This window comes from Macaca thibetana, chromosome 5 (genome assembly GCF_024542745.1).
Source record: "Macaca thibetana thibetana isolate TM-01 chromosome 5, ASM2454274v1, whole genome shotgun sequence".
NCBI classification, from domain to species: Eukaryota; Metazoa; Chordata; class Mammalia; order Primates; family Cercopithecidae; genus Macaca; species Macaca thibetana.
The window spans coordinates 183,637,751-183,651,167 of record NC_065582.1 but is presented as its reverse complement, the minus strand read 5'-3'; the positions used below and the strand labels follow the sequence as shown (position 1 = coordinate 183,651,167).

Below are 13,417 nucleotides of genomic sequence, written 5' to 3'. Positions count from 1 at the left end.
TGCCAGCATTCTGGAAGGCCAAGGCGGGTAGATCACTTGAGGTCAGGAGTTTGAGACCAGCCTGACCAACATGGTGAAACCCCGTCTCTACTGAAAATACAAACATTAGCCAGGTGCAGTGGTGCACACCTACAATCCCATCTACTCAGGAGGCTGAAGCAGGAGAATCACTTGAACCTGGGAGGCAGAGGTTGCAGTGAGCTGAGATCGTTCCACTCAACTCCAGCCTGGGTGACAGAGTTAGACTCTGTCTCAAAAAATTAATTAACAAATTAAATAAATCAAGCGTCTGGCCACACATCTAAGTATCTGACACTAATTTAAAGAGAATTTGCTACCATAAACCAGGAAACCAGATGACATATTTTCCACATTATTGGAGAAAAGAAAAATTTTAAGTAAACCCTCTATCCCAAGACAGAATACCAAAAAAATATATACAACAAAAATGTTGCTCAGGTGATATGGAGCTGATAGCAAAATTGTAAACAAAATTTATTGCTACAAAATTAAGGTTTACATAACATTTTAAATAACAAACACAATAACTGGAAAATATTTTTGTTCGATGGGTTTCAAAAATCAAGAGGGTTCATCTGTCATCCAGGTATGCCTGTTTTCTGATGGTTATAGCTAAAAAATTCCACAAAGACCACCCAAAACATGTAGTTTTTAGATTGGCACTCCATATTACAAATAGGTGAGGAATATTCTTAAAGGTATTCCTACAAAGCTCACAAGGTATTTGTCATAGGCCACGTATAAATTAGGCACTCAAGAAGCATCTGATGTAGTAACAGATGAGCTACTTCAAATTATTTTAGACCAACCCTTATTTTCTGGTTGCCCAAATACCATTATTAAATATAATTAAACATTTTTGCTCTTAAACTGATTAAAATAGTATCATACATCTTTTGAACAACCACTTTTACAGAATTTTGAAATTCAAATTTCATTTGAAAGTCATTTATGATGTGTAAGTCACATTAAAGTCAAAGCACTGCTGAGCTGTCTTGTAGAAAACTTTGAGTCCCCAGAATTCAGACTCTAAAATGAATGATGGCCAAGGAAGTCCTAATACTCTGCGGTACAAGTAGGGACATTAGGCCGGGCGCGGTGGCTCACGCCTGTAATCCCAGCACTTTGGGAGGCCGAGGCGGGGTGGATCACAAGGTCAGGAGATCGAGACCACGGTGAAACCCCATCTCTACTAAAAATACAAAAAATTAGCCGGGCGTGGTTGTGGGCGCCTGTAGTCCCAGCTACTCGGGAGGCTGAGGCAGGAGAATGGCGTGAACCCGGGAGGCGGAGCTTGCAGTGAGCCGAGATCGCGCCACTGCACTCCAGCCTGGGCGACAGAGCGAGACTCCGTCTCAAAAAAAAAAAAAAAAAAAAGTAGGGACATTAAAACAGTCTAAAGGTCCATAGCAGGGAATTATGGAGTAATACAATTTAAGCAGCAAAATTTTATCTGACAATCAAACACGAGGGGACCTGGCTATTTCACATATTAAGGTCTATAGATTTAAAAATGCTGACTAGAAGTTCTACACATTTTAAAATATTTAATAGCGGCTAAGCGTGGTGGCTCACGCTTGTAATTCCAGCACTTTGAGAGGCCGAGGAGAGGGGATCATGAGGTCAGTAGATGGAGACCATCCTGGCCAACATGGTGAAACCCCATTTCTACTAAAAATACAAAAAATTAGCTAGGCGTGGCAGTGCACGCCTGTAGTCCCAGCTACCCGGGAGGCTGAGGCAGGAGAATTGCTTGAACCTGGGAGGTGGAGGTTGCAGTGAGCCAAGATCGTGCCACTGCATTCCAGCCTGGAGACAGAGTGAGACTCCATCTCAAAAAAAAAAAAAAAAAATTTAACAGCAGAAAATTTCTATTTCTAAAAAGAAAGTAAAGGAGAGAGATAACTATATTTAAAAATATTTGCATTATGTAATAATGCTTTTTCCCAGTAAGTAAAAAATTACCAGGACTAAGTACCACTAACATGCTCAAGTCATAAAAAGCACTGGTACTCTGAATGTACCACATGAGAAAAAAGCCAAATTAATACTTGAATTCATCAAATGAAATGTCCCATTGACCTCAAATTTTAAAAATTTAGTAGTGTTTATTATATACAGTCTCCTCCTAATAAATAAAAGAGCACATGTAATAAAGATTCGGTTTCCAGTAATTTTCAATCTTCAAGACTAACAGCCTTAATCTTTGATTGAGTTTCTAAATTCTCCACAATATCTTTCAGATAATCTTCATCTTTTAAAAAATATACATATAATTCTCTTTCCATTTGATGTAATTTATTATTTGCCAAAGTTTTTCTTTTTGTCTTCACATCAGCAAGAATATCAGTGAGGAGATGATTTAGCTTATTCAGTTGAGATTCAACTTGATGAAACTGCTCTGTTAACTCCTAAAAAAAGGAAAATAAAAATAAAAATTCAAACACTTTTTTCCTAACACCAATTATAAAATTAAAGTATAATTTACATGGAAAGACTTTAAATGACTTAATAACTTCCCACAATTTTAGCAATAAATAAGCCTCAATTTAAAATCCATAATAGGTTTAATATAAATTCTTAGTAAGATTAATTGCAACAGTTTCTGATAGGTAATTTTAACTGATTCAAAGGAAACTCTTCCTGAAGAGTACTTGATATGTACGCTGTTTTGTGCATTCATATATTCAACAAATACTATTGTGCCAAGTACTGTTTTAGAGATTACTGATACAAGAATGAATAAAATCTCCCTCATGGAGCTTATATTCTGCTTAATTAGTCAAACCTTGTTTTAGCTTATTCTCTGTTTATTCTAGACAGAAAGTACAGAGAAAGTTGAAATGAAGACCAATAAAAGAGAATTATCTCAACACAAATCTCCATTTTTCATTTTTTCTTATTATCTTACCAAATGGAATTACATGACATTCCACGAAAATTATGCTGACTAATCATGTAATTTTCCTGCTCAAGAATCTAGACATGCCGACCCTTCACATTTATTATTATAAATTCAAAATCCTTAGTGTCTAGCATTTAAACTAGATTAACAAGTTTTCATAGCTTTCTAATCAAGCACTCTACTTACAAATTTTAGCCAGTATCACCAAAGAGGTTCTCAGAAAAATCTGTTGCTCTAACTACCCTCAATTTTCTACAGCTTCTAGGCATGGTCCACAAGCATAATTATCTGAGGTACTTGTTATGAATACAGATTCCTGTACCCCCTACTAGATTAAATTACTTAATCTCTGTACAGAGCTAGGAACCTGCATTTTGATATGCTCCCTGATGATTCTAATGTACAAGTTCAAGAATGACTACCTAAGACCTGTCATAAATGCCAATTCACAGAGCAGTACTTCTTAAAATACATATTTTTGAAAATCAAGTAATTTCAACATTTTATCTACATTTAGTGATCTCCTCTAAGACAAACTTGATAAACTTGAATATACTGAGAAACAACAATCTCATCTTTACCTTCAATTAAATACTAAAGATCATACAGTTGCTAAAATATTGCTACAGAGACTGAAGTTCAGCTTCATTAATAATAGAAACACAAGTTAAAATTGATACAGCATTTTACATCACATTGAGCTAGGGAAAAATGCTAATGATACCTACTGATAAGATTAGAGTGAAATTACCATATTTTAGTGATTCTTGGATGCATTTTTTTTTCACATTTTAACATATCTGAAATGAAGATGCATCTTAATCAAGAACATCACATGACTGTTTCTGGCCAGGTACTCTTAAGAAATACTTTCTCATCAACATTCTTGATATACAGTGTGGAAAATTACAGACAACTCTGAGTCCAAAAATAACTTAGAAGAATTGAACATTGAAATGTGATGCTTTAGAACTACCCTAACCATTTAAATTGACTTATTTTTTTTCCTTTTAACATATGTCCAAGAGTGGTATGATAAAAATCTATGTCTACCTACACATAGGTAGGTAAAAGATCTTTTCTACTAAGTATGAAAAACAAAAATTCTTAATAAGAAAACATTGTGTCGCTTTAACTAAGAGGTTTTTTTTAGCAATTCATAAAATGATGGTGTGCCAAATGATCAATGGTGTCTAGTGGACGCTTAAATAGTGCTGGTAGCATTATAAACTCCTTTAAAAGGCAATCTGGCAGTATCAAAGGCAAAAAAAGTGTATATACCACCCCGGCACAGAAAACCCCAACGATCCTATTTCTAAGAATTTATCCACATGGAAGTATCCAACAACAAAAAGCTATATACACAAAGATATACATGATATTGTTCAAGAGCAAATAAAAGAAAAAAATGAAGACTATCAAAATGCCCAATAACAATAACCAGCTACAAAATTAATGGCATAGTAATTAAATCAAGACAGTATAGTTAACATTAAAAGTTAAGAAAACTTTAGAGAGTAAAAATGTTTATTTCATCATGCTAACTAAAAACAAAACTATGGTCTTTGCTGAGGGTCTTTAGAAGTTAGCACCACGGCAAAAGACATGAAGGTCAAAATTAAGAACTACAGGACTGTCCCATTTGACAGCCACTTTGTCAACTAGAACCAGAACATGAACTGCTGGCAGAACTACCTGGACTTCTACCACTCCAAGAAGGCAATGACTGCTAAAGGGGGTGATGTCTCTGTGTGCAAATGGTACTGGCATGTGTAGAAGTCCCTCTGCCCCGGCCGGGCGCGGTGGCTCAAGCCTGTAATCCCAGCACTTTGGGAGGCCGAGACGGGCGGATCACGAGTTCAGGAGATCGAGACCATCCTGGCTAACACGGTGAAACCCCGTCTCTACTAAAATACAAAAAAAATTAGCCGGGCGAGGTGGCGGGCGCCTGTACTCCCAGCTACTCGGGAGGCTGAGGCAGGAGAATGGCATGAACCCGGGAGGCGGGGCTTGCAGTGAGCTGAGATCCGGCCACTGCACTCCAGCCTGGGCAACAGAGCTAGACTCCGTCTCAAAAAAAAAAAAAAAAAAAAAAAAAAAAAAAAGAAGTCCCTCTGCCCTATATCCTTGGTCTTGACTTGGGACAAAGGCACGCTTCCTGGGAAAATCTGAACTGGCTCCACCCCACCTTTCCTCTGTTCTCCATCCTTCTCCCAGGGTGGTAGAGGGGGACCTAGGTACATGATGATCCCTACCCTGGGTCCGTGAATTAGGACTTAACTAATAATAAAAACTTAATGGAAAAGTGTAAAGAAAACTATATGCCTTACAATTACTAAGAAAAAGAAAAATGACACAGGAATATTAATATTAGACAAAAGAATATTAAGACAAAAAGCATCACAGGAATAGTCATTATGTAATGCTAAATGCTTTAATTCACTGCAATTTAAAACGATCAGGATATTCACTGTGATTTTAAACCTAGATATAACTTATAAAACAGACTCAAAATACATAGAGGAAAAAATGATATACAACTACACGGAGAAATTTTCTTCTTTTTTGAGACCGAGTCTTGCTCTGTCACCCACGAAGCAGTGCAGAGGCACGATCTCGGCTCACTGCAACCTTTGCCTCCCGGGTTCAAGCGATTCTCCTGCGTCAGCCTCCCAAGTAGCTGGGATTACAGTTGTCCGCCACCACGCCCAGCTAATTTTTGTATTTTTAGTAGAGATGGGGTTTCACCATCTTGGCCAGACTGGTCTTGAACTCCTGACCTTGTGATCCACCCGCCTCAGCTTCCCAAAGTACTGGGATTATAGGCGTGAGCCACTGCGCCTGGCCTACGTGGAGACATTTTCGAATCCACCATCACAGTGGAAATTTGTATACAATTCTCAATAGATCAAGAAGACAAAAATCAGTAACGGGAGACCTTTCAAAAAACAAATCACAGATACCACTTCACACCCATCAGGATGGCTACTATTTTAAAAACCACAGGAAATAAGTGTTGGCAAAGATGTGGAGAAACTGGAATTGTGCAGCTATGAGACATACAAGACTATCATAGGAGTAAGATCTACAGTAATAAAAACTGTAAATAACCTAAATGTCTGTCAATCTAACAGATAATTTCATTGTGGAATATCACACAATGGAATACTAACTACACAAAAGAGAACACTATGAATGAACTATAGCTTTACATATGAGTGAGTCTCAAAAACACGTTAAGCCATTGAAAAAGCAAGCAAGTCATTGAAGGATACATACCTTCAATATACATACCTTCATACCAACACCAGTGTAACAGCATATAAAGTTCAAAAACACATAAAATTAAGTCTAAGAGAGGCCGGGCGCGGTGGCTCAAGCCTGTAATCCCAGCACTTTGGGAGGCCGAGACGGGCGGATCACGAGGTCGGGAGATCGAGACCATCCTGGCTAACATGGTGAAACCCCGTCTCTACTAAAAAATACAAAAAACTAGCCGGGCGAGGTGGCAGGCGCCTGTAGTCCCAGCTACTCGGGAGGCTGAGGCAGGAGAATGGCGTAAACCCGGGAGGCGGAGCTTGCAGTGAGCTGAGATCCGGCCACTGCACTCCAGCCTGGGCGGCAGAGCGAGACTCCGTCTCAAAAAAAAAAAAAAAAAAAAAAAAAAAAAAAAAAAATTAAGTCTAAGAATATATATATATGTGTGTGTATGTGTGTGTATAATAAAACTATACATAAAAGCAAGAAAATGATGAACAAAATTAAGCATGGTAGTTACTCTTTGAAGATGAGAGAGGAATTATGTTAGGAGGAGCATGTACCAGTAAGTGTACACAGAGGATTTTAAAGATATAAAGGCAATCCTGTGTTTGCTAAGATGAGTGAAAAAAATACAGAGGCAGTTTTATTTTTTAACACTAATATAAACATTACATATCCTTTTGTGTCTGAAAAATTGTATACATTTTAAAATTTCTGTGCACACTCATCAAAACTATCTGAAATACATATTTATATGTGAACAAAAATTAGGAGACATAGAAATATATTTTATATTAAGGCAATGGAATTGGGGTAATATTTTCCTCATGTTAACATTTTCTTTAATATCTTTTAAAACAAGCATTTTTTAAAAAAGCATTTTTAACTACTATTGGCAAATACCCACCTGATCACTAAGCAAAAGCTGATTTCCTCCTTGATACAAAGCATCACAAAGCATGTCCACATCCTTATTCCGTTTGGACAGAAAGAAAGAATGTTCTTGAGCAGATACTGCCAACTGATCTTGTACTAAAGAAACATTCTGTTTCAATTTCTCAGCCACTTCTTCAAGGTTTCCATGAGTTAGAAACAATTCTTTTTTCTTATTCTCTCCCTCTAAAAGTTGGTAAAGCCTAAAATGTAAAAATTAAAATTATAGGGAAAAATTATCAAGTCAGTATCATTTTCAAAATTATAATCCACTGTATTGGGGCATTTGTGGAGATAGCTAAGTAACAACTTATAAAAATATTGGCCGGGTACAGTGGCTCACGCCTGTAATCCTAGCACTTTGGGAGGCCAAGGTGGGCAGACTGGCTGAGCTCAGGAGTTCAAGACCAGCCTGGGCAACATGGTAAAACCCCATCTCTACTAAAATACAAAAAAATGTTAGCCAGGCATGGCAGCATGCACCTATAGTCCCAGCTACTCAGCAGGCTGAGGCAGGAGGATTGCTTGAACCCAGGATGGCAGAGGTTGCAGTGAACCAAGATCGCGCCACTGCACTCCAGCCTGGGCAACAGAGTGAGACGCCGTCTCCAAAAACAGAAATAATAATAATAATAATAATAATTTGTGCGCCTGCAAAAATCAAGCAACTGAAACCATTCTAACTGTAACGCTATCTCAGTACAGAAATATATATTCTAACTACTACATTAGATAAGCAGTCTATTACTGAATCCCAGTTTCCCCACCATCCAAGTTTTAGATATAAAATTCTTCTTAACTGCCACTAACCTACTTCAAAGTGCAATTCAGAGATACCTCCCAAGAAAACACTTGTCTCACAGAATGTAACGATGATGTAGTAGAAACAACAGGCTATGGCTCATGCCTGTAATCCCAGCACTGTGGGAGGGTTACTTGAGCCCAGGAGTTCAAGACCAGACTTGGCAACATATTGAAGTCTCATGTCTACAAAAATAATTTTTTTTTTTAATTAGCCAGGCATGGCGGCATGTGCCAGTAGTCCTAACTACTCAGGAAGTTGAGGCAGGAGGATCACTTGAGCCCAGAAGCTGGAGGCTGCAGTGAGCTATCATCACATCACTGCACTCCCACCTAGACAAGAGAGTGAGACCTTGTCTTAAAAGAAAGAAAGGTAAGGGAAGGAAGGGAAGGAAGGGAAGGAAGGAAGGAAGGGGAGAAAGAGAGAGCAAGGAAGGGAAAGGAGGGAAAGGAAGGAAAGGAAGGAAGGAAGGAAGGAAGGAAGGAAGGAAGGAAGGAAGGAAGGAAGGAAGGAAAAAACAAGCAAGCAAGCAAGCAACGAATTTGAAACAGAAGACCTAGGTCTAGGTCTGAGTTTTCTGTTACGTGAAACCTAGGGCATATCAATCTCTGAGACTTATTTCCACATCTTAACTACTCCACATCTTAACCTACCTGTATTACTGGATTGTGGTGGGATTAAAAGAGAAAAACTAAAATTGTAAACAATGTAAAATATAAAAATAAATGTAAATTTTAAACAATGTAAAATGTAAATAGTTACATAAATAGCTATAATAGTAAACTTTTGCTCAGAATTTTTAAAAAAGTTTTTTTTTTAATCAAGTTGTAACAGACTTTCTAAAACTGGTTCAATCCCAAAGCTGCCAATTACATTCTTACAGATGTAACTACACAATTTCAGGGGTATCATTCACATAGATCATGATGTCAGTGGTACCCCCTGAAATTGTGCAATGAGGCAACCCTATCCAGGCCCCTCATTTTATTAATAAGAAAACAAAAAGATTAGATGCTCTTACCCTAGTCCTGGAGAAAAATGAGGAGTAGGAGCCAGATTTTTGAGGTCTTAAGACTACTTCAGCCCTCCAATTTTCAGTATCCCTCTGCCATCAATTGCTCAGACATCCAGATGAAGCTTGGGAGCTAGCATTCATTCTCAATGATTCTCCTGACTACACACAGAAATGAAGTCTTCTCCCCTCTCTACTGCTACCTTCTCCAAATGCAGTCAATCCCCTGCCCAGCAATACCTACCATGCTGAGCTGTATTCAAACTTCTTGCCCCAAATCTAAAATAAGGTATATAAATAATAATGTCTAAAGGGGAATAAAACCCATTCATTCCTCCACCTCATCCACTTAAGCTACAAAGTAGCTATTTTCAGATCTAACATAAATGGAATAGGCAGCAAAAAAACTAAAAATGAAAAAAGGCATATGAAAATGGAAAAAAAATAGAAAGATCAAAAGTGAAATGCAAAGAATTGTTAAAAACTTCCAAAATTTTAGCTCAAACTCTCTCTAGTATTTTGCAAAAACAAAAGGAAAAATTTACTAAGGAAACAATGAAGCATACATACCTATGAGTAGAATAATCCTTAGTATCAATGGTATTCCTTGGATTTATCTGCTGAGAAACTGATGGATCTGTTAATATTTCTAATTGCTTGTAGAGCATCATGTTACTTTGACTAAGTTCTTGAACCAAATTTTCAAGTTCACGATATATGTCCCAATGCTTTCTTAATTCAATTTCATACGATAACTGTAGAAGTTCAAATGATGCCTTTTGTTTTATTAATTGATTTAAAACTAACTCTTGTCTTGCTGTGTAATAATCTTGTTTAGCAATCTGCAGATCAAAATCTCCCTTTACCACTGGCATATTCAATAACTGGGCATTCTCTCTTACCACAGCAGGTAAACTTCTGTCTTTTATTTGAGTGATCTGTTCTTCAAGTTTCATAATCTCACTGGTCAAGCTAGAAATTTTAGCATCTAAATTTTCTTTGTCCACAGCCTATACAAAGAAAAGCAATCACATTTCAAACTGTATGCCTAAATTTGAAATCATCTTAAGATTATTTTCACTTTCCACTTTAGGTGACCAGATAATAAGCTCAATGAATGAAAACTAATTTAATATTCATATAAACCAAAATTACAGTTTAAAAGGGAAAAATGTGGACTAAATTAAGGATATGAATTACTAAATTTTACTGCTATTACTACCATATATATATAGTAATGGCTACCAAAATAGAGATCTTATTATACTTGTTTTACTCAATCAAAATCATTATTAATAGCACACTATTCACTGAATCCAAGTGTATGTTACTAGTTTTTCTTAAGTTAAAATTACCTCAATAGGTCCTAGTCAGCCAGTTGATTTTAGCACTTCTACATAACCATTGGATTTCCTATATTATTCCAGTTTTTTGTCAGCTATAGAAACTAACCTGGTGCTGATATTCAGATTCAGAAATGTTACATTTTTTACTCAAGTATCTAGCAGTTATATTACCCAGAAAGCAAGCTCTCCAAGAGTGCAGACAGACATCTGCAATACATCTATCCATATATTCTCAAAAAGAAATCAGTTTCAGTCTACTGAACCTGGACCTCTGACTTCATTAGCACTATGCTCTGGTTGGAGCAAATGAGGCAGAATACCCAAAATAAAGCAATTAGTTTCTAGCCACATCCTAAAAAGAAAATTTCAGTCCAGTCTGTATCTGCATTACACAAATTTAAAATTCAGAATGCAAATTAAAGCACGTTTGTTTAAAATAAACTAGATAATGTGGTTGAGATAATTACTATTGCTGCCCTCCATTAACGTACGAATCTATTTGTATGAAACACTGACACAGATCACAAACAAACACTGAACAATGAGAAAATAAAATGTAATCTCTTATTAGATGCCCCATTCTAAAGTACTTCAATAGCAATATTATATCCTCTATTCCTAACAATAATTACAATGTGAATCCAATCTCATTTCTTATGCTTACCTTGCTGGTTAGGCTATGAAGAGTCTCCTCTGCCCATTTTATACTTGACTTCATGCTTGAATTACTTGCTTTCAAGTGAATTAATTGATGTTGAGCACAAATGTACGCCAGCTGCAGTCTAGCCATCTCTAGTCGTCTCTCCTCAAGGATTTCTTGATTATCACAAATAGATGGTGTCTGTATATCTAAAAGCTGAAAATTGTCTTCATTTGAACTTTCAACTACTTCATGTATACCCTGAAAGAACTGTTTTTTGGTATACAAAGTTAATGCTGCTGTGCTTTGCTCTTCCTGACTTAGGTATTTTTCCAAGGAAAATTGCGATAAAAATACCAGTGGATTTGTCCCTTGACCTAAATTAGAATGTCTGAAGAACATCATCAATTGTGTAACTTCATCAGTAAGAGCCTGAAGTTCATTACTGATCTTAGTATTCATTGCATTTAGAATTCCTTGACTCTGCTTCAGCTTTTTAGTGGCTGATTCTTCTTTAGCATTTAACCTCAGAGATTTGTGGCTAGTTACTGAAGCCATCAATTGACATTTATTACGCCGCTGAATTTTTAGGTTCTTTAATTTCAGTAGAGTTTGAACCTCATCCTCTAATTTCTCCAGCTCTTTGTCATCCAGTCTAGGTGTCTTCAAATCAGAAGTTTTACACGTTTTAAGAGCTTCATCCAGTGCCGCCCCTTCTAGGATGGGCTTGCCTGATTTCTGAAGAACGCTAAAAGCTTCCAATTCTCTTTCAGACAACACGTTCTGTTCATTCACATTCCCACAAAACCACTTCAGAAACGATTCATCTTCAATGCCCTCAAACAACCAGTCAAAGTCTTCTCCATTAAGATTATCAGCTTTGGGAAAACCAATTTTTTTTAATGTTTCCACAAACTCATTTCCACAACTCATGGTTTAACTACCCCAATTTTGTTGTATTTGATATGGGTTTACGGTGTTGATTTTTAGAAAATAAATCCAAATAGAAAAAAACTACGTTTTATACCAAGTCCACAGAGAAGGGAAAATCTATTTTTAGAATCTATAATGATTCCTCCTGGGGGGGAAGAAAACAAGTATTAGACCACAAATATGACGACAGTGTTTTTAAAAAGAAGACACAGACAAATATCACATGATATCCGAGAGCAGGATAATTGACAGGCAGTCGTAGCTGCAATGTTTGATGATGATAAAGAGAAACAATTAGGCTAGTTCTCAGAAAACCCCAAAAGTAACGAAAATTAATTAACAAGAAAGTGGATCTATTTGGATCCACTTTATCGTTTTTTCCAAAGATAAAATGGTTTAAAATGCATTACTCTTTATAGAGCAACGTTTGTTTGTAATTCAAAATAAATGGATCCAAACAAACCCAAGTCACCAGGAGGCTAGGCAGCCTCTCTTCCCTGCCCTCCGTATGTAAGAAAACGCAAATAAGTATGGCACATCTTCTGAAGAATCAACTATTTACCTCAACGACTCGTCGGGCAAGGCTCTACCTCCAGAGTCCACTACCGCGGCGCGGAGAACAGCAGGAGCAGCAGGGAAGCGCGCGGCCACAATTAAGGGCGCTTCGGGCCGGCCTTCAGCCAGCGCTGAGGCAGCCGCGACGCCGGGGCCGCGCGAACCCGAGGCGGCGTCAGGCCCAGGGATCCGCGGCCCCGAGGCTGCGATACACCTGACGCGCCAGCGGCAAAACCTTCCTTCCGAGAGTCACCCAGCTGTGACACCTAAGCACGCTAACAGAACGAACGCAGAAGCCCACCGAATCGCCGTCGACACCGAGCTGCAGACGCGGGGTGACCGGCCCTGCGCAGCCCCCGCCCCAGCTCCTCGTCCCGCCGACCGGGCCGTGATGCCCGGGCAGCTGCCGGAGCACCTGGAAGGAGTCCCCAGAAGCTCAGGAAAAGAAGAGGCAGCGGGGTGCAGTCGGGGATCGCGGCCACTCCTCCAGTCCCACACCCCGGCGCCCGGAACCCAGGCCCGCGTCAGTCACCTGAGGAAGCTCCGCTAGCTTCTCACAGGAACCCGCCGCCACCGCCCTCCGTAACCCGCGCGCCTCGCACTGCCTGACGGGAGCGCCGGGACACGCGCACGCGCACGCGCAAGGCGGTGGCGTGGTCGCGGGGATGACCGTTTGCGCAGGCGTGGTGTCAAAAGAGGCGGAGTCGGCGAGGCTGGACTATGGGGTGGAGCTGAGCAGGCGGCGCTCCGCCCCCGGCCGCGGGGAGCAACCTGCCTCCTGGGCGGGGCGCAGGCCAGAGAGAGGCAGGGTCTCGGCCGGGCAGGGCGGGGACAGGGTCCAGGCAGGGGCGGGGCCTGGGCAGAGGGCGGGGCCTGGGCAAGGATTGGGGTGTAGAGGAGTGCGGTGGGGTATAGTGGGGCGCCCTCTGCGGAGCCGAAGCTGCGGGCCTGCTCTCAACGGAGCCGTCAGTTGTGCTTCAGGCCTGCCCTGCCCCGTACCTCAATCTAA

The 13,417-nt window shown here is 39.4% G+C and overlaps 1 protein-coding gene across 3 annotated transcripts; it reads right to left on the bottom strand.

Annotated features, from left to right (window-relative positions):
• Positions 1-2,109: 2,109 nt before the first annotated feature.
• HAUS3 (HAUS augmin like complex subunit 3) lies at positions 2,110-13,023 on the bottom strand. Of its 3 annotated transcripts, none has more exons than XM_050792309.1 (5): positions 12,941-13,023; positions 10,945-11,998; positions 9,505-9,944; positions 7,095-7,323; positions 2,110-2,432 (listed from the first exon to the last, which is right to left on the bottom strand). In XM_050792309.1, exons 2-5 carry the CDS (start codon positions 11,851-11,853, stop codon positions 2,199-2,201), a joined length of 1,812 nt encoding a protein of 603 aa, XP_050648266.1. In that variant the 5' UTR covers positions 11,854-11,998; positions 12,941-13,023; the 3' UTR covers positions 2,110-2,198. The 3 variants fall into 3 exon arrangements, with proteins under 3 accessions (XP_050648266.1, XP_050648265.1, XP_050648267.1); XM_050792308.1 differs by lacking the exon at positions 12,941-13,023 and adding an exon at positions 12,416-12,730; XM_050792310.1 differs by lacking the exon at positions 12,941-13,023 and having other exon boundaries at positions 10,945-12,349.
• Positions 13,024-13,417: the final 394 nt, after the last annotated feature.